Source organism: Accipiter gentilis, chromosome 18 (assembly GCF_929443795.1).
Source record: "Accipiter gentilis chromosome 18, bAccGen1.1, whole genome shotgun sequence".
Classification (NCBI taxonomy): Eukaryota; Metazoa; Chordata; class Aves; order Accipitriformes; family Accipitridae; genus Astur; species Astur gentilis.
Genome location: NC_064897.1, coordinates 9,516,122 through 9,542,523, shown reverse-complemented (window position 1 = coordinate 9,542,523; position 26,402 = coordinate 9,516,122). Strand labels below are relative to the sequence as shown.

General features: G+C 44.7%; 1 protein-coding gene across 12 annotated transcripts in view; it reads right to left on the bottom strand.

Moving 5' to 3' along the window:
• Positions 1–521: 521 nt before the first annotated feature.
• ITPR2 (inositol 1,4,5-trisphosphate receptor type 2) overlaps positions 522–26,402 on the bottom strand; it is a 286,834-nt gene continuing 260,953 nt past the window's right edge. For all 12 annotated transcript variants that reach the window (XM_049822308.1, XM_049822311.1, XM_049822316.1 and 9 more), the window contains 2 exons: positions 5,431–5,592; positions 522–4,193 (listed from right to left, as the gene is read on the bottom strand). In XM_049822308.1, coding sequence (XP_049678265.1) covers positions 4,107–4,193; positions 5,431–5,592 — 249 coding nt within the window. In that variant the 3' untranslated portion in view covers positions 522–4,106. The remainder of the gene's footprint in view (positions 4,194–5,430; positions 5,593–26,402) is intronic.

Genomic DNA, 26,402 nt, shown 5'->3' with positions numbered 1-26,402 from the left:
TGATGCTCAGGATGGTCAAAGCCTGGCAGCGAGTCGCCGACTCCTCACGTCAGACCCAAGGAGGCAGTGAGACCTAACGTGCCCCAGGCACCAGAGAAAAACCCGAGGCTGTTCGGCTTGAGCCTGTTCCTCTCCACCGGTGACACTCACATCCATCATGATCCCTGCGTCTGCTCACCTTCAACCAGGGCTGCCCCCGGCCTGCCAGTTACGGGCTAAACAAAAAGCACTCGAGCAAATTATACACCTAACTGCCACCCAACCTTCAGGAAAGGTGGCAATCCGACCCATTCTCCTGAATGGAACGGTTTGTGCCTGAAATAAAATAAATCCTCGCTTTCATTGCTGGATTCAGCCTCATTCAGGGCTGTACCGAAGCCTTCTGCTTTGTTACTTACAAGAAATGAGTGCACACCCACAGCCTGGTCTCCCAGAGACAACCAACCTGGGTTCCCAGCAGTCTCCAATTCAGCAGCGCACATTTCCCTGCACCTTAGCACCAAGAATAAGTAAGACAGACATATATAAAATGACACACTTTATTAAAAGTTACATTCAGCAGCAATGGACATATTTACTTAAGTAGATTTTTAACTGTCAAGGAGCTTATAATTATAAATCCCTCTAAGGCATTGAAAACTCTTAGATGTTTTAACTTCTTTGCAATTATTTCATATAAATAGGTAAGGTAAATGATGCTTGCCTACGAAGAGGATATCCCAGCTGCATTAAACAAAGATATACATATAAATATATGTATAAACCAATGATTTTTGTTATAAACTCATTGATGGGGATATTTCACAATCTTTAAGGCTTGGGCTCTGGCCCTGCAACTATTATTCACGTAAGAAGTCTCCTGTTTAAGTTGCCACATGCGGGTGTACAGATTGCTCACAGGGCAGGGCTTAAGTTTTGACAGAATCAGCAAAAATGTCAAAACGCTCAGTGAAATATATTTACAATCTGTGCAAGTAGCATCACCTACTGTTACTGATTGCAGAGGTTTCTCTTGGAAGCTATCAACAGCAGAAAGGCACTGTGGCGAAGTCTAACTGGCATCTGTTAGCTCTTTGTTTTTGACATTGTAGCTCTCCCTTCTGAAGAGCCGTATTTGGGCTCTTGAGCCTTTGAGCCTTGGGGACATCGGTTGGGGTGCAGGACAGAGAGCGCACCAGCAGCATGCAACTGCAGGCCTGAGCTCAGGGCACAAACACACTGAGTCTCAAGTTTTTCCAGCTCCAACAGCGGAAACCTCCCTTGACGTGCAGCGGTCCAGCTGCTTTTTGCCAGTGTAAACAAGAAAAGTGCCACCTACTTCCAGTATTAGCCAACTGCCCACCCCCCAATAAATAGCGATCATTTAATTTATCTTAACACTAAACTGTGCTTTGTGCCTCCAATAAGTAGACGTGTGAGGAAGAGGAAATTGCTGTTGAAACAGAAATTGTGACTAGATCTGACAAACTGCATAAACTACTTTGAGTTAATACAGCTGCAGGATCTCATTCTCTACCAACTTACCACTGACTTTACATTTGCATGCAACTTCTTTGGCTTCGTGATATGCAGTAAGTCTAGTCAGAGAGGCAAATCTGGCTTTATCTTACACCAGTGGCTGGTTACTGCATGGCACGTGGCTGATGCAAACTCCCAGAATCAATTCACTGCAAGTCTCTTGGTGCTGAACACTAACTGGTAAATGAAGCCCCATCCTCACTGACAGGCGAGGCTTACGGAAGGGGTTTTCACCACCACAGTGATGCTGGAGCAGTAGCATCGAGACCTCATACACAGTAAGCATGAAGGCAAGGCACACTCGAAGCTTTATTCCTAAAATATCTCAGTCGCTCATTGAAGACAACTGCTTTTCTGTATTCTGCTTTGACCTAGCAGCTTTCCTACCATCAGCTCCCCATGCCACAGCCGCATCTGCTCTGCTCTCCAAAGACCAGACAACAGTCTGGTCTTTGGAGTGGGAAAGGTTACTCCAGCCTCGGAAGCAAACCCACAGCATCGACCAGCTCAGTCCAGCTCCCGTTGCCTCCATGCACTCCCTCTGCCTGGGAAGCTGCGAGCCCACCAGCAGAGGAGTTGCAGAAAATTTAGTCTCCCACCACTCACTTTCCTTGGCCATTTCTGATCACCACCACTTGCTCTTCACCTTACTGCATGGAGGCAGAGCGCTGGCTGGATTTGGGAGAATTTCTTACAGGAAAAATAGACCCTAAAGCTGGAAATGGCCATCACCTCTCATAACTGGGATGCTCCACGGACTAAAGGAAAGTCAACAGAAAGAGATTTTCTTTCTGTAAAATACAACAAAACCCTGCTTTCCACATAGTATTTTTTAAGGACACAATTGAAGCCAATGGAAAATGTTTTAATGACAGAAGAATCAGACCCTAATGTATATTATTTTTATCTCAGCCAACTCACTGGCACAAAACCAGAGATGGCTTTCAAAACCAGGTTTGAATTTGGGATGAAGAGAGGGAGATGCCCCTTCCTTCCCTTTACTCTAGCTCTGTTTGAATTGTGCCTTAAATAAGACAACGGCATTTCTTCAGAGAGAAACTAGAAATAGCGGAGCCAAGAATATTTTCAACTTTGATCAAAATGGCTTTTATAACAAAACAGAAATATTACAGGGGGAAAATAATTGCAAAAATATTTTGGTTTAAAAAGAAACTCCAGGTAACGGAGGTGCATTTCCAAATGTACCAAGGACAACTAGGTAACCAAAACCCACTGAAAATGAAAGTGAACTGGGCCCACGACTCCCATTTGTGCCCCAGAAGTCTCAGATAAGGGAGAAGAGCCCTCTTGGGCTCGGTGGGTACCCTGTAACTTTTCTTTTAAAGCCATCCCAAGAAATACCGGATACAGCAGAAACCTGCACGGCTGACTTGGCTGCCGCCTTTCGTAGAGCCTAGAGCTGGAAGGAGCTCCTCCGGCGTTGCCCCCCGTCGCCCATCAGCCAGGCCAGTCCTGCAAGCCCCTGAAAGCAGGAAAAGGGCAGGCAAAGGCATAAGCCCGTGATCTTTAGCTCAGGAGAAAGCTGGCAGAATATGGTGCTTATTTACCCAAGTCAACTCTTGCTGAAGATGAGTTTATGGAAGGTAATGACACCATTACAGCTCCATACAGAAAGATATTTCTAAGCTTTTTTTAAAAAAATAAAATCCCATACATGTTTCAAACTACAGGGATAATTCTTTTCTTTCCTGAATCCTCCATTGGAACTTGAATTTAAAATACAGTTTAACTCCTCAGTATGTGAAATCTCACAGCCACATTAATGGAGAACATCTGAAGCCAGGAGAAAGAAATCACTTCCAGTTATGTTGTCAGTGTTATGTGCATAACATTCCCACAGCTGTAGATCCATTGTGCTCCATGTTATAAATAAGAAATTGCATGGTGACAGCTAAAATTCAAAAGCGTTAATGTTTCTCTTTGCAACTCTTTTTCTATTTTTTTCCTTCTTTTTTTCTATAATTTTTTTTCAGTCTTTTGAGGTTTCTCCCCTTTCCCTCCTAGTAGAAGTTACTTGAAGCAACATTATCGCTTATCCAATTGACATATTTACGGTAATTAAAAAATAGTAAATGCCAAGCAAATATGACTAATGTTGCCATTTGGCAAATAAGCCAGAAACGACTTCTATTGATTCTGAACCAGGCTGTCGTATTTGCGTTAATAAACATTTCTCCTTCTTCTGCTCATCTTGGTTATCCCAGTGCTTTAGGGAGAAGTCCGAAGGCAGCTCAAAGGATGCGGCCAAACGCTGCCCCGACCTCTGTCGCGCACAGCAGCTACCGCCGAAGCCATCAAGTTGCAGAGCGCAAATGCAGCTGAGTCAGGCCCCGTGAACGAATACAAACGAGCTCCCTTGTATCTCTCGCATTCTAGGTTGTGGTCCCTTTCAACCATGAAAAACAGCTACAAATTGTTCCCAGAGCTAAACCACTTAACATCTTGGCACTTGGTTGTTTTTAACTTTGTAACAATAGGCACTGTTCACTCCTCTCAATCTCAGTTTTTTATTCTATAATAAAGCAGGAATACTGATGAAAGGCTAGTCACGGCTTCTCCCCGTGGTATCAGGGTGGTGGCATGTGATGATTCACATGGGGTGTGTTTGATCCAAGAAAGCCCAGCCTCTGCTTATTCTTCCTTTGTTCTGTCATCTAAGGTGGAAAGGCAGAGAGAGACGAGTTGAGATTTTTTTTTCTTTTTACTATTATTTAGCAGTCACAGAGCAAGATACATATAAGGAAAACAACAGGGAGTGGAATTCTTTTCTTCAGCATTGAAAATTACAAGTAAGAGATGCCTTTGAAGTGGAAGATCTGCTTCCTGCAAAGCATGGACATTTTATTCTCATTTGTACATTTTTCTTATCCAGCAGCAGGTCTTACTTATTTATTATTTGTGCTGCTGTCGTGTTGTGTAGCCCTGCAGAGGGTCAGCATTTGCACTTGGTGCTGTACAATCACAGAATTAAAAGATGGTCCCAGCCGCAGAGAGTTTAAATTTAAGCCAGGAGAGAACAGATTCAGCCAGAGGGCGATGAAAAAAACCCACCAGGACGGTATGGGTAAGCACAATAAGCAACAGTCTCAGCACATCCAGCCTAAACCTTTGTCCAGTTTTTCACAGGGAAAAAGAGTTTTAAGGAGGGATTTGAAGAGGGATAATTAGATAACTCTGTTGATGCCACTGAAGTGGTTCCCAAAAAGAAAACACAAAGATGCTTTTCTGAAACTGTAACGAGCACGCCAGAAGGGACCAGCATCTTTAGCAAAAAAGGAGCTGGCCTTCCGATCCTGAAGTGAGTGAAACACGTAAGGTGGTTTAGGCAGGAGCAGGGCTTTAAGGGAGGCCAGCAGCTTGTGCTCCTCCATACCCGGGAGAAGGGGGAGCCGCAGGAGGGGCACAAAGACAAGGGTGACACAAACAAAGCAACAGGCTCAGGGAATTGTTTTCACAACAGCACTGTTGATATTCTTAGTGGGGGAAAAAAATACCAGTGTCAGATTCAGAAATCTCTTCTACTGATTCCCATCAGTATGCAGCTATTTCTGATGCTACGCCTTTTTTACTGCCAGGTTATGCAGTACCTGCATATGCAAAGCCCGTCATTGCTTCTGCAGTTTTCCCTCTGTCCTCACACACTCACTGGGAGGATTTCATAACTAATTCCCCCTCAGCTTTTCTCCTTACCTGTTCCTTGCTGTTGCTAACGGAGTACAATTTCATTCCAAACCCGTATCAGCGTATCCACTCAGAAAGCTTACTGGAGGGAAAGATAAAACCTTTCTAAGACAAAAGCCTCTTTTGTAACCCTGTCCTGACTGTGACCTGATGAAAGCTAGCGCATTCACCCACACGCACTCAGGCTGCTACCCACTGCAGGGCACTTACCTGTTCCTTGAGCTCAGCAAGCTGACTGGAAAGCTGTTTTACAAGGCTCATGGTTGACTCCAGCCTCTCTTGCAGGTTCCTGATTTCGTTTTGCTCACTGTCGCCTTCATTGCTAACCAGGGACATGGCTCTCATCCGAGGGAACCAGTCCAAATTCTTCTCCTACATGGGTATTAGAAAAAATTAGTAATGTTAGTAGAGGTTTATGCAGTGCTACTAAGCTGAGACTAGAGAATGAAAACTCAGAAGGACTTCTACTCAGTGGATGACACACAGCAAGTGAGCTTAAGAAGTAGTAAATTCAGAAAGTATTTTACACAAGCGTTTTTACTCTTGGTTCTCCTTAGCTACAAAGGAGGCACCAACTGGAAAATCTTGGTTCCCCACAGCAGCACCTGTATTGCAGCGTGGGCAGTGTTGGCACATTCGTCCACGGCTCTGGCACGCAGAAACACCCGCTGGGTCAGCTCTGGGGAGACTTCTCTGGTACACTAGCACCAGGAAAGCCTGAGCACTCCCCATGCTTTGCTCTTAAGTGTATGCAGGGACAGATTTCCCCACTGTCTCTTCAGCTTGGCTGGCCTCCATCTATTTCAGCTGCCCTTGCGGCAATGTCAGCGAGCCAACACCAGGAAAACAAGACAAGCCAGAGTCCTCTCCAGACTGGCCTGGAGCGTGCCTACTGCAAGAGCAGAGGGACCTTGGATTCAGCTGCCCACAACAGACAATTTGGGGTCCTGGGAATGGCTTAGGCTTCAGCATGCTATTCAGATCGTATACCTTAGGTAAATGCAAGCACAACCCCACGGCCAAGGGCTAACCTGCTAAGGACCAAGCACTGCATGGAATAGCACCGAATTGGGCGTTTCTCTATTCGTGGACTCAGGCTATGAATTTAATCATAGTAAAAATACTGTAAATAGATGAGTCAGGAAGGTGCCGCCTATCAGCATGAGCCTGAATTGTCTCCATGGCTCAGGGGCACAGATATTTGTGTGCAAAGTGTAACAGACAGAGGAAATGGAAGGGTGCAAGCCTAGGAGGAGTGGCAACCATGTGGCAAGCAACCCAGTTTGCCTTAAGGCACGAGAAAAAGGGAACAGGTCCTGTAGCTGGCAATGCGTTACATCGACGCACCTCTGCCCTCCACCTTGGGGGGAGTGGGAGGATGTGGTTAGATCATATGCCTGGTGTTTTGCAACGGGCCTTTATGGACACGTGCACTTGATAACTTTAGAAGAGAAACAGAAAGAGTTGAAGTGTGCTTCTTCCAGTCTCCTGTGTTGTGAATGGCCCCACGCAAATAGCACTATATTGAAAAGAAAAGGAGGAAAGAAAAGGAGGAAAGAAAAGGAGGAAAGAAAAGGAGTTCTTTCCAGAAGTCCACCTACAAGACTCCTGGCAGGCAAAAGTTGTGCTACTTATGTTGTCCAGGCCTGGTATTTGGTAAAGTTTTAAGTGCATTGAACTTACTGTAGTCTCGGACTTTGCTTCACCATGAAAATAGAAAAGCCAGTGATGATTCTGCAGTATTTACAGCCGGGCAGGGCAGGCAGCCGTACGTGAGCAGGGTCCACACAGGCTGGCCTGGCAGAGCTGTGAGCCCAGGGATGCGCCAAGTGAATACAGCTTTATCGTGCTTCCAGAGAGAGTTGCTCTCAACTCTGTAGTGCTCTGCCCTGATCACCAAACCCACCCCTCCTACGGCAACGTGGTTTAGAAACAAGCAAGCTAACCCTTGGTAAGTATGGAAGCACTTAACGGTATTCATGTTTTTCCACTATTTGTGTTAGCTCAGTCCCCTGTTATCCCAGGTAAGACTAAATGCAAAGCCATAAGAATTTGGGTTTGTTTTCTTCTTTTTAACTCAAAACTTCTAATGAGTTTTTGTCTGGCTGTGCAACCTCTGGTCCCGTCGCTAAACCGACAAGATGTTCAGGGAATAAGACTGTGCCCCTCTGTTGCACTTTGCAGCCCAGGGCTCAGTCAGCCGTGTACGCTGGTGGAATGAGGCCTCTTTCCTCGCTGCCCACTTTTTTGAGCCTCGTGATCTCATTATGACAATTTACTGTGGTTACGCATGATGCCATTTTCAATGGGTCATAACTCATTCAAATCAAAACCTGTTTTCACCAGCTCTGCTGGTGAGCTCAAAAGGAGCGCACGTGACCCTCGCTGCTGGATATCCCCAGCGGACACACGGAGCGGTAGACTTCTATTTCTGCTGCATGCGTTTCTGCTTACAAGAGCAGCATTCATTTTCCACGAGTATGCTCTGATATTTATTTTAAATTTATTTTGGCTAGGATCTAGCAGAGCATTCATCACGTGCCTAGCATTAAGCACAGGTGTACTCATTTATACTAAGCTTAGTTTGTGCACAGTGCCTTTCTGGATCAATGCCTTTTTTTGCAAAATGTTTGCCAGCAAATTTGTCTGCCACCACAGGCACAGAAAGTGAATTCAAAGGAGCTACAGTGAACAGAGCTGCACTTGTATCTGAGTGTTTCCTGGAAAGCTCTGGTATCTGCACCCATTACAGCTTCTCTTGCTTGAAGCACCTGAAGGTACCAAACGCAAGGCCGCATGGCCACAGAGCCAGCTGAGGGGCCGGGAGCCCTTTTTGGCAAGGCTCACCATAACACCAAAGTTTCTAAAGCCAGGCTACACAGGGAGAGCAATCTGAGATTCCATCATTGCGGTTCTTGTGTTTGCCGAGTACTGCTGCCAGCATTGTGAAATGCACTTTGCTAGTTTTGTTTTCCATCTGCCATTCCCTCCCTCCTCCAGGATGCAAGGCAGAGACCGCCGACTGCCTCGCAAAGATTTTTGTACTCTGACCCTCCACCGCACTGCAGCGTCCAGAGGAACACCGCACAAATCCGTGTGGATGCCAGGCATCCTGCCTCCGTGGGCTTGCCTCTCCCGAGGCTCCCACCGTCACCTGCTTCCCTCCTCCTCGGCACGACATTATACTTCCCGGGAAGAGGGCTGACCAGCAGCAGGTGAAGACAGGGACAGAGCACACAGCACCTCGCCCGCTGCCGCACGATGCTGTGATGCTGGTGGTAGCTCTTCAGCTGGAACTGCTCGGAACCACGGGGCAGCTCGTCTCGGCCACCACGAGCCCCAGAGTCACGGGAGCTCAACGACAGACTCCACTCGTTCACGTATGCCTGGCTTTGCCTTCCCAGCAGCGCTGTGATAATCCCTCCCAAGAAAGAAACCCAGTTGTGGTTTAGTTACAGACCAAGAGGATCTGGGCATTTTTTTGCCAAAATGTTGTGGAGGATCAAGCAAGGACTTGATCCAAGTTCTAAGAGAAGCTGATGGCTTTGCACGGACCAGAGACTTCACAAAAAGATGTTACTGACTTCTATAGCTTTTCCTGGTCACAGAGAGGCAACAGGTCCAACAGCTTACCACAGGTCTCTCACTTGGTAGTCCCAAGTGCTGTGTTGGGTGCAGGCAGGACTTTGCTTCTTGGTTCTCAACTGCATATACGTCTAAAGAAATCCAGTGCAGCTGTGCATCTTTGTCATGCAAAGTATCAGAAAGACTCAAAATTCAGCAGGTCAGTAGGAAACACATTCTAGCCTGCCAACCTGTCTTTAAGTTAAAAATACTTATCTAGCTTTCACCAATAGTTCCATAATAGTGCATGCAGTAGGTATATTCCCTTGCTGAACTGCATGCTTTTGCTGGTCAATATTATCTTATTTTTTCATTGCATTATGAACTGCAGAACTTTATTAAAGGGCAGCATGAAAATTAGCTCTGGCACACAGCCCTATTTGCTGAGTCTATACCACAAACAAACAGCAATTGCTGTTAGAGACAAAAAACTTTTGATCACAAACCTGCCGAGATCCAGAAGGCAAATTGGACAAGGCTCCTCTGCCAAAATTTTTAGTGATCTGTAAGTGTTCACGGGGGGACAGGCACTCTGTGACTGCTCAGCTATGGGAAAGCTATTTTTACTTCGAGGTAATTGCTTGCCAATTAACTGGAGGTAGTTAACATGTTTGTACAACCCCAAACATTTGTTCTGGGACTTAAATGTTTATGGGCTCAGTCCAGGGTTCACCTTGACCAACTAACACGTTTTAACGCTGTAACATGCCTCCTCTACGCTGCAGGTGCGGTCCTGCTTCGCCTTATGTGACTGGTGCGGGGCTGGGATTTTGCAGGGTGTTACCTGTCATGCCTTAGCTATCACTCTCAGAAATCCAACCATTTTGCCCAGGATAGCATTCACTCAGACATTTTGAACCCCATCTGGAACAGAGCAGCAGTTTGGACGAGGGAGGTAGGCTGTTGGCAGGGAGCAGGGCAAACCTCTGCGAACGGCTGTCGCAGGACTCCATCAACAGCCACCAGGTTAGCATAAGGTGACTTAGCTCGAGCAAAAATGAGCTCACAGAGGGTGAGGTATGTGGATGGGATGCTTTAAAATGAAGTAGCTGTCTGGACACAGAATTAATTGTTAAAACGTACTGAAATCTTCTTTCTAAACAACAGGGGTTGAACGCAGTATATTGTTACTGTTACTTCATTCTCGCACAGGATAGCAGATATTCACAGCCCAACCGCAGCAGCCCACCTACGGATCACAGCATCTTCCCGCTCCACACTCCCTCCGCAAGCATAACGCGTGCCTCGCAGAATTCATGTTTAAGCATACATCTGTGTCCAGGGCAGAGAGTCAGCCAGACAGGAAGGCTGCAGGGACAGAAAGGAGCCGCAGCCTCCTCCCCGTCAGTTCAGCTGAGGGGAAAAAAAAAAAAAGAAAACAAGAAAAAAAAAGGCAGGTGGGGCTAGCCAAAAGGCTGCCGGCCAAAGAGACTGCACACGAGCAGAGCAGACATTTCGTGTGGCGATCCAGCACGCTCGCTCCCTCCGTCCTCCTGCCTCGGCTGGCGGGATTCCAGGGGGAATCACAGCTCCCCCAGGGCGAACACCTCTCTGCCAGGTACTCTGGGTACACGTAGCTGCGAGGTGCCGCTGGCGAGGGCACACACCTGAGAAATCACAGGGCTTAGAGGATTTGCTACTCACGTTTTCTGAGAAACCTCAAACCCTTCTCAGAGAGCCATGCTCAGAGCAAAAATCTGCATTTGCCTCTTGGACTTTTCTGTGCAACTTTCTCCTTCCCTTCTGTGGGCTTTCCAGGGGGAAGGCAGAGCTTCGGGCTAAGTCCTCCCCTCAGTAAAACATTGCCATTTTTCTGACTTTGCTAGCTCCAGTTGAGCATGGATGGAGAACAGACTGAAGAGATTAGTTTAGAGTTTCTACACTTTGTACAAAGTCTCTCTCGAGCCATCCCTGTCCTGTTGGCACAGCCCACTGGCTTCAATCGAGCTCTCATGCTGAGCTGAATCCATGCTTCCAGAGTAATTGGCAGAGGGACGTTTCTTTAGGAGGTGCTGGTTTCACAGGCTAGCAGTGAGATGGATCAGCTGCAACCAGCAGGAAAGACTGGGCTGAGACTTTAAAAAATAGATTACTAGATAACAATGAGAGAAAATAGGTCAAAGAGTAGGACAAGGGGGATGAAGTAGAGGGGCGAAGGCAGCCTAACGCCCCCTTTCTGCCGGTGCCACTGCCGTGGGCTCAGAGTGCCACGCCGCCGTCAGCCGTACCAGACTTTCATTTCTCCAGCAGACTCTAACGCAGAGACTCTTAGCCCTTTTCTGTCCTGTGACCCCTTGTTGCAACATGAAAGCAAGCCGTTTCAGGACTTCCCTCCTATCTATTCAAAACGAAAAGCAGCGACGCCTGCTCACGACTCCTCTGGGTTGTGACCTCCCCAGCTGCACGCATCAGCGCAGGAGACGGGTCTCCGCGCCCTCCAGCCCACCGCTCCCCCGTCTCACACAGACCATTCGCTCCTTGGTGCCCCAGCGAGGCAAGCGAAACGGCTCCCAGGAGCCTATTTGTTTCCTAATAGCGAGGCTGAGAGAACGGGCGTGCTGAAAGCCCTCCTTGCTCCCCAGGTAGGTGGTGACCGAAGGGCGCAGAAGAGGAGCGTGGACATCACCATGACGGTTTGCTACGGGCACCTCAGAGTGCTGCGCTGGGCTGTCCGTGGTATCTCACCCCGCAACAGGCGTTTGCTGGCGCGCAACGAACAGCGGGCACCGCGGCAGCCCAGCAAAAGCCTCCTATAGCTTTAGGGAGGCAGCTTCGCCCTCTGCGACGCAGCCGCGCCGGGGACACGAGCCTCGAGCGAAGGCAAACAGAGCGTCGGCACCGCTGCTCTTCGGCGGGCAGCTCGTGTCCTTTCAGGCACGAGAACGAACAGGCCGTTCGCTCCCCTTTCTTGAGCTGGCACCTTGAACAAATATTTTAGCGCTGGGTACAGAGAGATCTATTTACTGAGAAATTACTCTTTATGTCTGAAACGTAAGTAAGTCCATCCATTCCCTTCCAAGATCTGTTGCCCGTATAAGCAGACAGGGATCAGTCCAAACGACCTCTTGAAAGCTATTATTTTTCTGCCTAGGGACAGACTCTGGTCCTAAAAGTCTGTAGTTATATAGCTCCTATAGCCACCTTAAAAAGGGATTTTAAAGATTTAAACTATCTTGTGCTTTAGATGACACAGGGCAATAACCACTTTGTGATTTAATCACAGACAATAATAATTTTGTTCAGTGCATGATTCAGCTAATCCACAATTTGATAAACGTTCATCCTAAACTACAAACCCAAATAGCTTTCTGCAAATCCTGTTTGACACTTTAATGTTAAGACTATTTGATAAGCAATCTGTGCTGTACAAGAATATAGGGAGGGAAATTAGGAATTGTTATGCATCTATACACATCCACAACAGTAATTCAAGGAAAATAAAAATAAACCTTGGCAATTACAGATAAATCTTTATGCAACAAGAAAACTAATCGGTTTGGCTGGGTCTGTACTGGATTGATACATGCTACAGCTTCCACAGCTCATGGAAAAATATAGAAATCTGTTTCTCCCTTGAAAGAAGGTTGGAACCATAACACAGACCCACCGTCTGCTTTAGCAGCACCATTGATGCATTTACTTTCATTTTAACTTGGCTGAATGTTTTTGAGGGCTGCAACAGAATCTATCACTGTAATTCTGAATAATTGTGAGTTCTTCAAGACCGATATCCAGGCCGGTCAGTTATAAATGTCTCACTATCGGCGTTCCCGCTTGTGATATCCCCGCAAAAATAATGGCAAGGAGTTACAATAAACTTCAAATTGCAAAGATTTTTCTCTGATGCTGTACGCGCCAGTTTTGATACTCAGCCTGAAACCTGTAAAGGACCCTGCTTTTCCAAGAACAAGCACCCCAAAACTTCTGCTTATCGAATACACCTGGGGGACTTGGCATTTATCTCCAAGAGATGGAGACAATCACGGAAATAATTTTTTACAGTCGAGACCGTAAGTTTGAATGTGATCTCACACCACTGTTGTGGGCAAACCCATATGCAAATGGTAAGTACATGAGTCAGCAGCGTGCCCTTAAGAGTGAAAAAGGCCACCACGACCTGGGCTGCACCAGCCACACTGCAGCCAGCACGTCGAGGAAAGCGATCTGCTTCAGCCCCGAGCAACCGTGCCCCAGAAGGTGGAAAGCAGAAACCCAACTAAGCAGCTTTGTCACCAGCGCAGGGAGGCTGCGCCTCCCAGTACCCTCCAGGTGGGAACCCGGGGGACCTGCTGGTGTGCAAGGGCCGCAGCCGGCCGGGGACTCCCGAGAGTTGCACGGCACAACTTCTGCCTGCTTGGAGGGCCGGGGGCTGTATCCCACCCCAGCACCACTCTCCTTGAAGCCACGTTTGCTTCTCGCGTCTTCCCTTCCCCGCGGCACACGTTCATTTCTCAACTGTTGATTTCTTCTGCCGTTTCAATTGCTCTCTGCCACCTTATCTCTATCATAACCCTGAGAATTGATATTCTCCTCTGCAAATCTTCAAGAATCCCAACACTACCATCTGAATCTAGGATTTGGTGCTTAATATTTGTGCCCTTAAAATAGATATAATTATAGATCTGTGCAAAACGTGAGTTTATTTTTCCACATTCCTATGTTTTTATGTTGTTAGTGGTTACGGGACGTTCTTTAGGAAAAACACTTCAGATTATTCATTTAAAATAATTAAATTATTTCTGATATAATCCCTGGATCTTGTGCATAACGAAACAACATCTGGTACAGAGATTAGAAAATAAATGTTCTTGGCTTATTTTTTTCTTCTTTTGTTAAACAGATGTTGTTGATACAAAACGCAGAACTGTAAATCATAGCCTGCAATGTGGACACAGACTGTCACTACTGAGCAGAAATTTACTGTGGCTAGATAGAGATTTGAAACAGCAATGAATCACTGGCTTACTAACTTTATTCACGTGGGTATGGTTTCAATATTCTGACATTAAGTGCACATGTCCTTAAAAAAAGAACCTTTTAATGGCAGCATGGGAGGCTCTGGTTTAGTTCCAGCTGTCTCGGTGGGGGAAGCACAGCGTAATGCAATGGCAGCCTCTGCGCAGAGGCACCTGGCAGTTCTCTGTCCCTTCCCTCCCAGCTCATCGCGGTGCCGATATTAAATCCCGCAGGGCCGGCTCCCCGGGCACTGAGAGCGGCTCCTCTTAGTGCCCACCGGGGAGAGCAGCCCTGTCACGGGAGAGGGGCTGAGCTGCTCACGCAGCCTCACCACGGTCACCAAAACGCCCCCAGCTCTAACTTGTCTCCCTCCTTCCCCTGCTGCTCCCGACATCATTTCAGCAAATTCACCGTTCGGTTGCCGGACTGGCTCACACCTAGCTGAATGGCAATGGTATTTCTGCTTCCCATGGACTGCGTTTAAAGCAAACAGAATTACAATGCTTCTCCAGCCCCTTGCCGTACCTACCCGCAGGCTACCACGCCGCTTGCACTAGCATGCTGAAGCCCCCCTTCTCCTGTTCTTCTTTTAATATTGATTTTCTTTTGCAAAACATGCTAGCAGGCGCACTCCAGATACCGCACTCCAGACAAAAGCCAATGGCACTAATCCCACTGCAATGTAAACATACCCTACAGTATCATGCCACAGCTGGCGACAGAGATGTCGTCTCCTCCTTAGAGACATACTTACCATTCAGCTGGTAAGGACACCACAAATTTTGACCCATTTTTGCCAATGTAAGTGCTGGTTTGATCCAGTGGATCAGGGTCTAACTCCGTGGTTAAACTCCAAACCATGACCTCTACTTCATATCTTTTGTGGCACAGGATTCGGGCACATACTTGTTGAAATTTATGGGTTTTTTTCACATTTTGCTTTAATTCTCTGGTCCTGTTGCCTTGTATTTTGCAAGTACTGTCCATTTCCTAGCTGTAGCTTCAATTTGGTGTAACAGAATCTTTGGGAAATACAAAGACTCAGCTGGAGACTCGTTTTTCAGAGGCTCAGGACTTGACCTTATTCTCAGCTTTACACAGGCAGAGATTCGCTGATTGCAGCGTGATTGTTCTGGTTTAGGATACTGCCAGAGTTGAGGCATTTTGAATCCTGATTGGAATGTTCCTGTTTCAGGCCCATTTTGACTCTGATGTATTTTGCACATGGTGCAGTATGAAAGAACAATTTAAAGAATGACATTTTCTTTTAAGATTAATAAGAATTATTACCTATCACCAATGGGCTATACCGAACTGTTTTTTTAAGCAACGATGTGATCATGCATATGCCATACACTTGCATAAATTCACATACTCGAGTATCAGTCAGAGGAGAGAAAACAGATCTAGCTTTCTCTCTGAAGGGTCTCTTGATAAAACACCACCAAGCAATGGCCACCTTTCAGCCTTATGGGCCTGAACGCTACCAACCTGCTCACAAATCGCTTGCTCTGTTCAAATGCTTGCCCATGGGTTTTGTACATTCCTCTGCACGGCGAGCACAACTCCTTGCCTGTGCAGACACGATGGCCAAGGAGGGGTCCCTTGGCAGCTCTGGCTGTGGCTGGGTAAGTGGCAGATCCCACAAGGTGCCACTTGCCCACTGGGAAGCACGGAGCACTTTTATTCCCTTTGGGAAATTGGCAGAAACCAGCAAAACCGGGCCCTCAAGGTGAAACAAACGGCTACTCGTTCAGGTTCGTGTCTACTGTGCGCTGTTTTCAGAGGCTGCAAGCATAGATCAATAAAAGACAAAACCACCATGGTACTTTGTGAACCTTTATCTGCCTATACTACATTTTCATTTAGTGCTCTTGCTCGTATTGCTATGAAAATATTGAAATAGATCCTCTGTACAGATCTGCTGCTTTTTTTTTTTTTTTTTAGCCCAGCATTTAAATATGGTTTGCTCTGTTCAATTAAAATGCATTTTCTCTTGAGAACAAGCAGATGATCGGTTTCACAAACCCAGAGTTAGAATTTTCCTTCAGCAGCACCCAGCAAAATGAAAAACAGAGACAAAACATTTTAATCACGTGTATAAAATACACAGGGTCCATTAAATATCATTTAAAGTTGCCTGTTTGTTTTGGAGACTCTTTAAAGCTCCTACTAACCCAAACTCACAGAAGTGTAATGTGATTCCTGATCTATTGAATTTCGTAGGATGGCTGTAGTGGGTTCCATTATATATAAATTGGATGCAGCCAATTTACAATCTCCGATATATACTTTTATCTCAAAATGCCCTGTGAGGCAATTGTGTAAAGTACTTTATCAGGGATTGTTGTTGGTAATATTGCAAGATTTCATGATGTAAAAAATACATCAATGTCATTTAAATTGAACAAAATGGTTCCCATTTTTTTTCTCTGGTAGAGCATTTTTAACCATCTTCTCAACAAATTTGTTCAATAAATACTGTATGAAACAAACATTTTGCACTTTGTCCCACAGATACAATTTGCCAACCTGATTGATTTCTTTCTCTACAACTAATCTGATTTCTTTAGGCTATATATCTTCTCTTTTATTAAAGATGATGCAATCTTAGCTTTTTATCATACACACATCCACCACACTAAAAAGAGAGAAGATTCCATGAACTAGCCTTGCAACCAAACAGAAAAACCTGACACAAATCTCATAAAGCTGATCCCAAAAGATAAATGGCACAATGAGACCGAAGTTTTACAAATTCAGAAACTTATCTATGCAGAGTAATACAGGCCGACGGATTTTTCTTCCCATAACAGATACAGAAAACAAGTAACTTCATCATAACTGTAACACCTTGTAAAACAAGCTCACACTAATGTTGCACCCAACTCTCCCAAACCTTGCTGTCTCTGAACTGTGAGAACTCAGAAGCAGAACGACATTTTTGGTAGCCTTTCCCTGTTACTTCTTGCAGAATCTCACCGCTATGTTTTAAGTCCCAACAAAAGTTAAGCTTATTTACTTTTAAATGGTGTTCCTGGTAAGGCAACAACCTCAAATTCATCTCCCTGTTCTTTTACTAATTGCCCTTATGTCTTTGGGCAAACCCGTAGTCCTTCCTTTCCTCAGCATCTGCAGTTATCTATCTGCCTTGGCTGCTGACAGTTTTGGAGTCTCTTTCCCATTCAAGAAGCCAGAAGCTTAGTACCACTGTAATACAAAGAACAATAATTGTTTTCAAATGTTGCAATAATATTCTCAAACAGCATTGAAGTGTTTTGTGTTTGTTGCTTCTCCCATAGCGCAAAATCAAATGAATTCAGTTTACACGCTTTGGGATCTGCTCATCACACTGTTCCTCTGGGGTTGAACTCACCACTATCTGTGACCCCAGTTAAGGTCCAGTTTTCATTAGGCAAAGCCATACACAGCCAGTCCCAGGAGAATCGAGCCTCTGTTACTGCCAGGATTTTAAGCGCAACAGTAGGTGCCTATCCAGTGCCTTGGAGAGCCTTTCCATCATTTGAAATCACAGAATAAAGGTCTGCCCACACACAGATCCATCTGAGGCCACATGCTTCTTTAACAAAGGGATAAAAGATGGCTCTTGCAAGCTGCCTGGAAAGTTAACAGCTCCAGTCTCTGGCAGGTCAAGGCGGGAGTGGATTCCAGCAGGGAACCGCAGCCCATGTCCTGCCAGCAGCACTGCTCGGCTTGAGGGCGCTCCAGCTGGAACACCTCCACTCCATGTTCGTGGGGATGTGCAAGTTTCAAGGAACACAGCCTCATGTCCAGACCCCTCCTCGAGTTTTTAAGGCCAGCAGCAAACAAACAAACAGGAACCCAACTCGGCTCATTTATTTTAATTTGCAAATCGAATGAATTGAAGTTGGAAGGAGGACAAGGAGGCTGAGACTACACTGTATTATCGAGGCAGAACCCATCTTTACAGCAAAATCGGTCTTCGAAGCCTAAATGCTGGTCAACAGACAGGTGGCCAAATCCTTCAAATACAGAGGAAATCAAGCTGGGATTACAACTGAGCCACAATACCACAGGGTCCAAAAAGACTAGTGCTGGGTAGTATCAAACCACTGATCCCAGACCTCGGGCGAAATCTCAATGAATATACTTTTGGGGAGTTTTAGGCTCCGCTCTGGAACTTCCAATTACATTAAAGCTTTGTATTCAGAAGTGATTTCAAAGGAAAAAGGAAAAAAGACACCCTTGTGTTGGTGCTGGGACCTGCCCCATTAGGAGTTAATGAGACCGTGAGGGGCTGAGCACGGAGGCAGCAGGGACAAGGGCACCGTGCAGCGGCATGGCCATTCCTTCACCGAGTCAGTTCTGGGGATGAAGGTTATCACCACACCCTCACCACACACAGCAAATCTGCCTGTGCTGCAGCACCTGCCGTTGATATCAATCTTTCTCCCACTGCAGCTAATGGCATCATTTCTAAGGAGGCAGGATCAGATCCGTGGTTTCCCATTCAAGCAGCAACAGGAAAATTAATTTTGCCTGTCTGGAAAAAATGTATATAAACTTAAAGCCGCTAAAACCTCAAGCTTTTACAATGAGGTACCAAATGAAGCCCACCTTTCCCTTTATTTACCCGTACCTCACACATCACCTAGCCAAGCAGGCCAGCTCAACTGTTTACGGCGGACCAAAGAGCTCATTTCTAGAAGATGCAGAGCCCTTGAAGTAGAAGAGAAGATGCTCAGCTCTCTTGTAGAATAGGAGCTTTGTGCAGAGATGCAAAGTCCTCACGTGATGCTAACTTCATGCTTTGAGCAACATACAAATGAGCAGGAAATCAGCTAATTAGGCATGTTACTGTAATTGCTTATTTTATGAAGTGGAGAGGGAGGTGTTCAGCACTTCTATAAGATAATAATGTGGAGGCAAAATTGTACAGAGAGGCAAAAATAGCAATGTACTACCTACAGAAATGAACGTTATTTTTGAACAACAGGAAAAGCAACAACAGAAAAATAATTCAGTACCTAGCAGCAGGAAAAACAACAATGCTTTCAGTATATTCTGTAAATGTAAAGCTGGATAACACTTGGGTATATGAGGGGAGAGGGACCTGCCCTCATATACTCAAGCAGTGGTTGAACCTGTGCAAAGCACAATTCCAGCTGTATTTTAATGACTCTGTATCACCACTCAGTAGCTCTGAGATCCTCTGTGAATTTGAGGCAGGCCTTGATGCAGAAAAAGGACTTTCTCTGGGACCCAGTGCACTCAAACCAAAGCCCTGAACTCCCCACAGGGCCTGTGTCCATGTGGAAGGACAGAGACACCTGCATTCTCGCTTGCTCTTCTATTTTGAGCATGACAAAAAATGGGAACAGTAAATCATCTATTTAGGCATATTTCTTTAATTGCTTATTTTATGAAAACCCAACTGCAGACAAAACCAATGTTGTATTTCCTAGGAAATTAGCCTGTCAGAGAGACCTCAGATCTTATTTAGCAGCCGGCTTTTGTGCTCGTGGTATTACTGCCACGGTAAGTAATTACTCATAATGTGACATGCATCGTATCAGTCTTTTAAAAGTAATTAAGAAAAAGTTGCATAGCTTAATGATATGTACATACATCTCATCCTTGCAAGTTTTGCTTTGATAGTATCTGCTAGCTTTTGGAGGAAGGCCAGTTTTAAAAAGTAAAATAAATCAGTCCTAACAATGAGAGCATTATTAGCTTCCCAAAAGTTATAAACTCCATGCCCCACTCCAGCAGAGCATTTGTGTGCACAAGTCCTGTAAGCATTTTCAAGTCTGTGAGTTGCCAGATCAGAAATTTCATGTTGAACTAGAATTTATGATAATGAAGAAGCCTTAAAAATACAGTTTATTTATAGTGAGCCAGTTTAAGAACCGCAGCTCGCCGTCCCTGGCAGATTTAGCTGGAGCAGCTGAAGGGGTCACCCCTATCAGCTGTGTGCCCTTTCTCCTTGCTGATATTATCCTACCTATAAAGAGGCAGCAGAATCGGTACCGTGTCCTCTCCTCAACCAGTGCAGTTCAGACTGGCGTGACTTCAGTGGCCATCAATTTTCACATTAGTACTCTGGGCTGCGAACTGCAGAAGCTCAGGAGTGAACAAACACATCGCTTGTCCTCCCCGCTTTGCTATTGTTGCGGTTAATTGCAACAGAAGGGTATGGTGGACATCTGGGGGAGGAAGCTTCTTAAATTGCCTAGGATGAATCACCAGAGCGCATGTGAAAAACACCCGGAGTGTCTTCCTGACAACCCAAGTGTCCCTTCTGCAGCATTCATGTCACCTTGGATTGACATTTCTCTGGTTTAGGTCATTCTCTCTACCTGTACAGTGTTTAGCAATCCTCGGATGTAGTAAGAATACCTACGGACTAGAGATAAAAATTAGCAAGGAACACTTTTGCCTCCAAAATTCAAAAAGATGAGAGGTAACAGAATAGAAAAATCCTGGATGTCGGAACTTTTTTTTTTTTTGTCTCCAAAGAAGTTATATTTTAAGAGCTGAGGTCAACAGCCCTCTTAGTACATAGAATTTTATTACATTCTTTGACAAAAATCGACAGCAGTAAAGAACAGCTTGTTCCACAAACCCCACTCCTCCTCGCCCGCCTGCTGTCAGCATGCTCTTCCCCTTTCCGTATGGCACTTTTTCACTGCCTTCACCTCGCCTTGTCTGTATTTCCTTTGGACCTGCCGTCTCTAGAACCTCCACGTGGTTTGCTCGGCGATGGCCACTGAATACGTTGGATGTCAGGCTGGGGGCGCGCACCAGGATTTGGCATCAGTGAAATGACTTTACGTTCGCTAACTAACCCTGGGACAATCTCTCACTGCCCCAAGGTGTGAAAGGACAGGCAGCCAGGTTCTCGACCCACAGCTGTTGGGCTCTGCAGGCTCCGCTTGGCTCACACTTTTGGTGTTTTGACAGCCAGCTACTTCTGCTGAGGTTGGCTAAAATGAAAAAAATCCCTTTGCAAGCCACACACAGGTGTGCCAGGGACTATACGCAAGCAACTCCGGCTCCAGGAGGGAGCTTGTCCCCTGTCCCTGCTGCTACGCTGGGGGGTCACAGCCTCACGGAGTGACTCTGGCCGGGACCTCGCAGCATCACTGCTGAGACCTGAACCTGGGGAGCAGCTACGTGCTGCCACAGCTCACATCACACCTCCGCTCCGGAGGTGGGAGCACAGCAAAATGCAGAGCAGTGAGGCAGGAGAGAGAAGGATGCCGAGGGAAAAGGGCTTGCGCTGCCCAGCACACAGCATGGCTCAGAATGACAAGTACCGTGAGACTTCTCAGTGGCTCATTCGGCATTATTCCCAGTGCTGCTTTTGAATTTAATACTGACTTCTGGTTACCTAATAGAAAAGGAAGGCAAAACCATGAGGCTGCAGGTAGGAAGAAGAGAGACGACAGCACCAGCTCAAGAGAGCACTAAACTCAGATCAATTTTCAAACTTCAGTATTTAAAAAAAATCCAAACCAAACAACTACAATTTTTCAAAATGCACAATGCATTTTCCTCATGACGTGGAAATGGCCGTAATATTTGGTAAATACTTCTTTTATTTAATAGTTTAAAACAAAAAATGATGAAAAAAGCTGACACCTTCAAACTATTTGAAATGAAGTAGTCAAAATATTTTCTCACATTACCAATGACAGGCCACTGCTGTGACACAAAAGTGCTTTTAAAAGAACTGAATAAGAAAATCACTATTCAGAATTCCAGGCTGGTGTTGCTCAACCTGTTTCTTCTACTTCATCCTTATGTTGATGGGAATTTTGCTTTTGATTCCAGTGGAGGTGTTGGGACCCTGATAGCCTGAAGAGAGACTTAAGATTAGGAATTTGCCTTTCAGGAGGGGTACATTTACAGATGAAGCAAGATGTACAGGAATACTTTTAAGATACTATCATGGTATAAAAGGCTCATGGTCCCCACAACCGCAGTGGCAAGAGAACAGAACCTTTAATTTCCCACCAAAGAACGCCTTGCTTTAGGGAGATGGTCTAACGCATAGCAGTATCCTTTACTCTTTATGAACATAGGCTGGTTTTAGAGCAGTTTTCAGCTGACTGAGGAGTTATGTAATTGCACCAATTACATCCAATTACATAATTAGAGTAAATAAGTAATAATATAATTAGGTGCTGTAATTATGTAGTTATGACAGGTAGCACTAATGCTGATAAAATCCATTATGAAACTTGCTAAGAACTGTGGACAGGGCACGCGAGAACAAAACTTTTACGGCTTCATTTGCTAAAGTCTTTCATTCTTCCAACAGGCAAAATAATTAATTTAATTACTACGCCAATAGCCTTTTATTTTTGCAAATGAATGGAGGCACAAATCATAGGTTAATTCATACCTCTCTCTTTTGCTGCAAAAAAATCAGTAACTAATCACCTACATTTTTTGCCTCCATTTATCTATTTACAGCTACCAAAGCTTAGGTGAAATCTGCATGTACAAATTGCACCTCTGAAAAAAGAAGTCTAAAAATTTGGATGTTAACCTTCACTGTTCCAGTTATTGCATTCAACTGTCTTCTCTGACAAATGGACACAAGCAACACTCCAAGATTGCTGTATCAATGTAATACAAGTTATGTGCATCTCTCTGGGTTTGCTAGGGATGGTATTTCTCGTCCAATGGGTCAGGTAAGAAGTTTCTTTCTGTAGGAATGAAAATTCAATAGGGGAACCATCCATGCAGGTTCTCAGTGCAAATGCAAGGCATGTAGCCACCTTTTCAAAGTTTTTTGGATATTGTACAATACCTGTCTGACTTCATAAAAGAGGCCTGGATAACAAACAAATAATAAAACCTACTGCCCTGATTTAATATTCATTAATATTTCACCCGATAACTGATGTGAGATAGTGTGCAAGAAGAATGGGCATCACTGAAAGATCTGAAGTGCTTTATTCCCACCAACATCTCCATAAAGTAACTGTCTGGAAAGCTAGAGGTGTATAAACTGTGTGTTGTTTTACAATACATTTTATGCTTGATGCTTTTTTTGAGAAAGAAAAAAAAAAAAAAAAGAAAAAAATAATAACTTGCTTTATGAAAGCTGGATAGCTACTGATTACTTCTGTCACTGCTCAGAGCAGTATGCTAAACACTGAAGCAAGTACAGAGCTGCTGGGAAAATCAAAATCACAGGGAATATTAGAAGTTTGCAGCTCATGTCCACAGTCCAGAAGAAGTCCTCTGCCTCAAGGTGTTTTGAGGCCAGAGATGTGCAAGATGATGGGAATGCCTTGAAACAAGCCACCCCTGGAACAGAAATACAAGTGAACTTGGAAACATGCAAAAATATTGCCTTTGAATGAGAGGTGTGTACAACATCACCTGCAAGTTTCTTTCCCCTTCTTGAACTGGAAAACTGTGAAAGTGAAATTAGATGTTTAAATAATTCCCATCCCTTTTGGCATCCAGCCTTTCAAATAATATTCCAAACCAAGAAAACCATAGTATTCCTGTTTTTTTCCAGTTGCGCTATCAGCAAGCCTTCAAAGCAGATGCTTCACTGTTTGCTGGACAAATGACACATACAAAAGACTAAAAGTCATAATATAGACAGTCATAGTTTTGGGTCCTGATGGGTCTGAGCAGTGGAGAAAAAAAACCTATCAGAAATTGTAGATGTTTTCCCTGGTACTTAGTTAATAATCTTTACAATGTTATTTTTTGCAATATTTTGCAAGACAGTAGTAGACAAGTACAAATAATAATTGGTTTCTAACTGCAGTTTAGGGGTAGTGAGGATGATACTTGGAGCTAAACTCTATTTTCTATTAAAGAAGTTACTACAGCATACTCCAAAATTTTGACCTACGTGTATTTGAGGATGGATCTGAGCCTTGAAGATTCAATTTGGATAGAAATTTTCTCTCTTAGTAATCCAGCTGTGAAAACACAGAATTTGGGCTTGATCCATTAAAGCTACAGAAGCAGCCATAAAAGGCATACCTAATCATAATAAAAACTAGTAGAGTTAAGAGAACTTTTCCAGGAGTATGATTCATGGAGTTTTTTCAGCCATATTCTGTATCGCCTGAAATATAAAACCTCATTCCATCTTGTCCCCTTCAAAGAGGTCCTGAGACTGCCCTGCTCCTCCAACCACTGTATTTTTATAAATATTTGTTGCATTCCCATACACCCCAATGAGCCTCAATCAGCAATGAGTCAGTTCCACTGGCAAGGCCCAGCTCCCTTGTGAAAGGTTAATTTGTAGTCTGCCTCTTTTGTGCCAGATCCTAACCAGAACTTGGTCTCTCACCAGGGACTTGCTCACCTCTGCCAGCATCACAAGAATGGTTGCTCAGCACATAGTCCATCACAAAGTCTGAACGAGATGCTCTATCTTCAGGACAAAAACCATACCTCAAGCTTAATTTCTGCATGGTATGTAGCACATCTCACATGCTTGTCATGTAATTTCATTACTATCATGCTGTGTTTGAAACACACGCTACATCAGCTCATACAGCTGGCTGACTACTGCAAAACTACCTCTGAGTGTTCTTCTTTTGACTCTTCTTTTGGTCCTAAGCAAAGCTGTATCTCTAAATCTCTTCTTCCAGTTGAATATCATACTTCCAGAATACTCCACTCTTCCAGTCAGATTATTTTCTTTAATTTCTTAATATTCCTTGTACCATGTGGTATACAGTAATCTCTCTGGCTCCAAGAGAGAGTCCTTTTCTGTTCACACTTATGCAGTTCCAGTCGCTCCTGCTATGCCGCACTACTATTTCTGCAGCAGACCTTCCCTAGATTTTGTACTGGGGAATTTAAACTACACAAAGATACAATTATTAATCCCACACCAGCCACCTGTAGTTTGTTCAAACATTTGTTTTGCCTTTTTTTAACCCACTCCTCCATTTGTCTTGCATTCCATGTAAGCTTTACATTTCTAGGTCTGTATCTACCTCTCCCATCATCCAGAACAACCATTAACTTTATATATACCCATGGAAAAAACAAGCCTTCCTTCAGAGGGTTTAATAATCCCAAAATCTGGATTACTAGTAACCACTTACACCACCAGCATTCTGCCACAGAGGAACAGGAGCTTTGAGAAATCAGTTCAGTGCTTGAGGTCACATGTTTTGGTGCTTTTCTGTTAATCTTTTAGCTATTCAAACAGGAGTTCCGACCATTAATGCAAACGTAAAATACATTAGTGAATTACATCAGGAAAGTCAAAGCACTGCTGCCACAGGATGAATACACTTACTATGAATATTAATGCATCCCTTGGAATTAAATATTAATACTTAACATACATATTCACAAAGTTTAAAATCATACAAACATTGCAGGGAGAGGAAGAGGAGTAGAGAATGAATAGACAAATGAGATAAGCCCTAGAGTCTGGTGACATTACTGATTCCACAAATTAAAGTGCATTTCTGAGATAAGCTAAAATATCTTCATGTGTAAGAGGACAACCTGCCACTATGAATAATTTCTTGTAATGGAACAGAGGATACAAGCATTTGTTTTAGTTTTTTGTATCTCGCCCATCATACTGCAGAAGTGTAGACCCATTACTGCCTAACAGCATAAATGCCCTGAGCTGGGCAATGAGATTGATGGTTCAAAATTTCCATGGACATAGGCTGTTCATCTGTACCTGAGCACTGAATTCCCATCACCTGCCACACTACCTTCCCATGCAGTGGTAACAGCACTTTAAAAAGCTCCATTTCAGCACAGCATTCAAGGATGCAGTCCTGTCTAAACATGAGCCATTCCACTAACGCCAAGTTCTTCAAGGTAAGCTTCTGCATAAGCCTGCACAGTGGTTGGGAGTCATCTCCTCTAATTTTAGCCAGCTCCCAATTAGGCATCTTGTCTAATCTGATCATTTAGGCTCTCAATGGAGTGAGAGGTGAGTCACCCCAGCTATCCTAGGCACCTGTCTTAAGGCAGGATAAATAACGCAGCTTTCTGCACTGACAAGGCAGGGAGCTGGGATCGATTTAAACCAGGTGCCTGACTTGAAGACAGCTGAAGTTAAAGGAGAAGAATCTTCCCCGTGGCTAAACTGATGTCTAAAAGGGCACCCAGCATCTCACTAGTGAGGCTGGGTAGTATGTATAATCAAAGGCCTGATGAGGGATAACAGAGCAGATACTCTCAATAAGAAATGCGGCTCCAGAAATGCACGAACAGCAAAGCCTGATGCACATTTGATTACGCCCTCCTCTGGGATTCAGACATATGCCAGCTCTGCAACCACAGACCCTGGCACAGGCACCGAGCTGTGCAATACCTGCCAGGAAGTCCATGGGAAGAAAACGCTGCACCAGAATATCCCAGCAGGTAGGAAGAATTCCTCAAAAATGAAGCCCCAAGCCAGGCAGCCTTGATAATCCATTGCTCTCTCTCTCTCACCAGAACAAACCCTCTTTGGTAGCAGGCTGGAAATGAAATGTAATCGAAGATCTCTGCCCCAGTGTCATCAAATTTCTCTTTCTGAATCCAAGTCGTACTCTCACTGCTTCACGAGGCAGTTTCTGTAGCTCTTCAAATCCCTGCAGCAGCTCTTCTTGGTC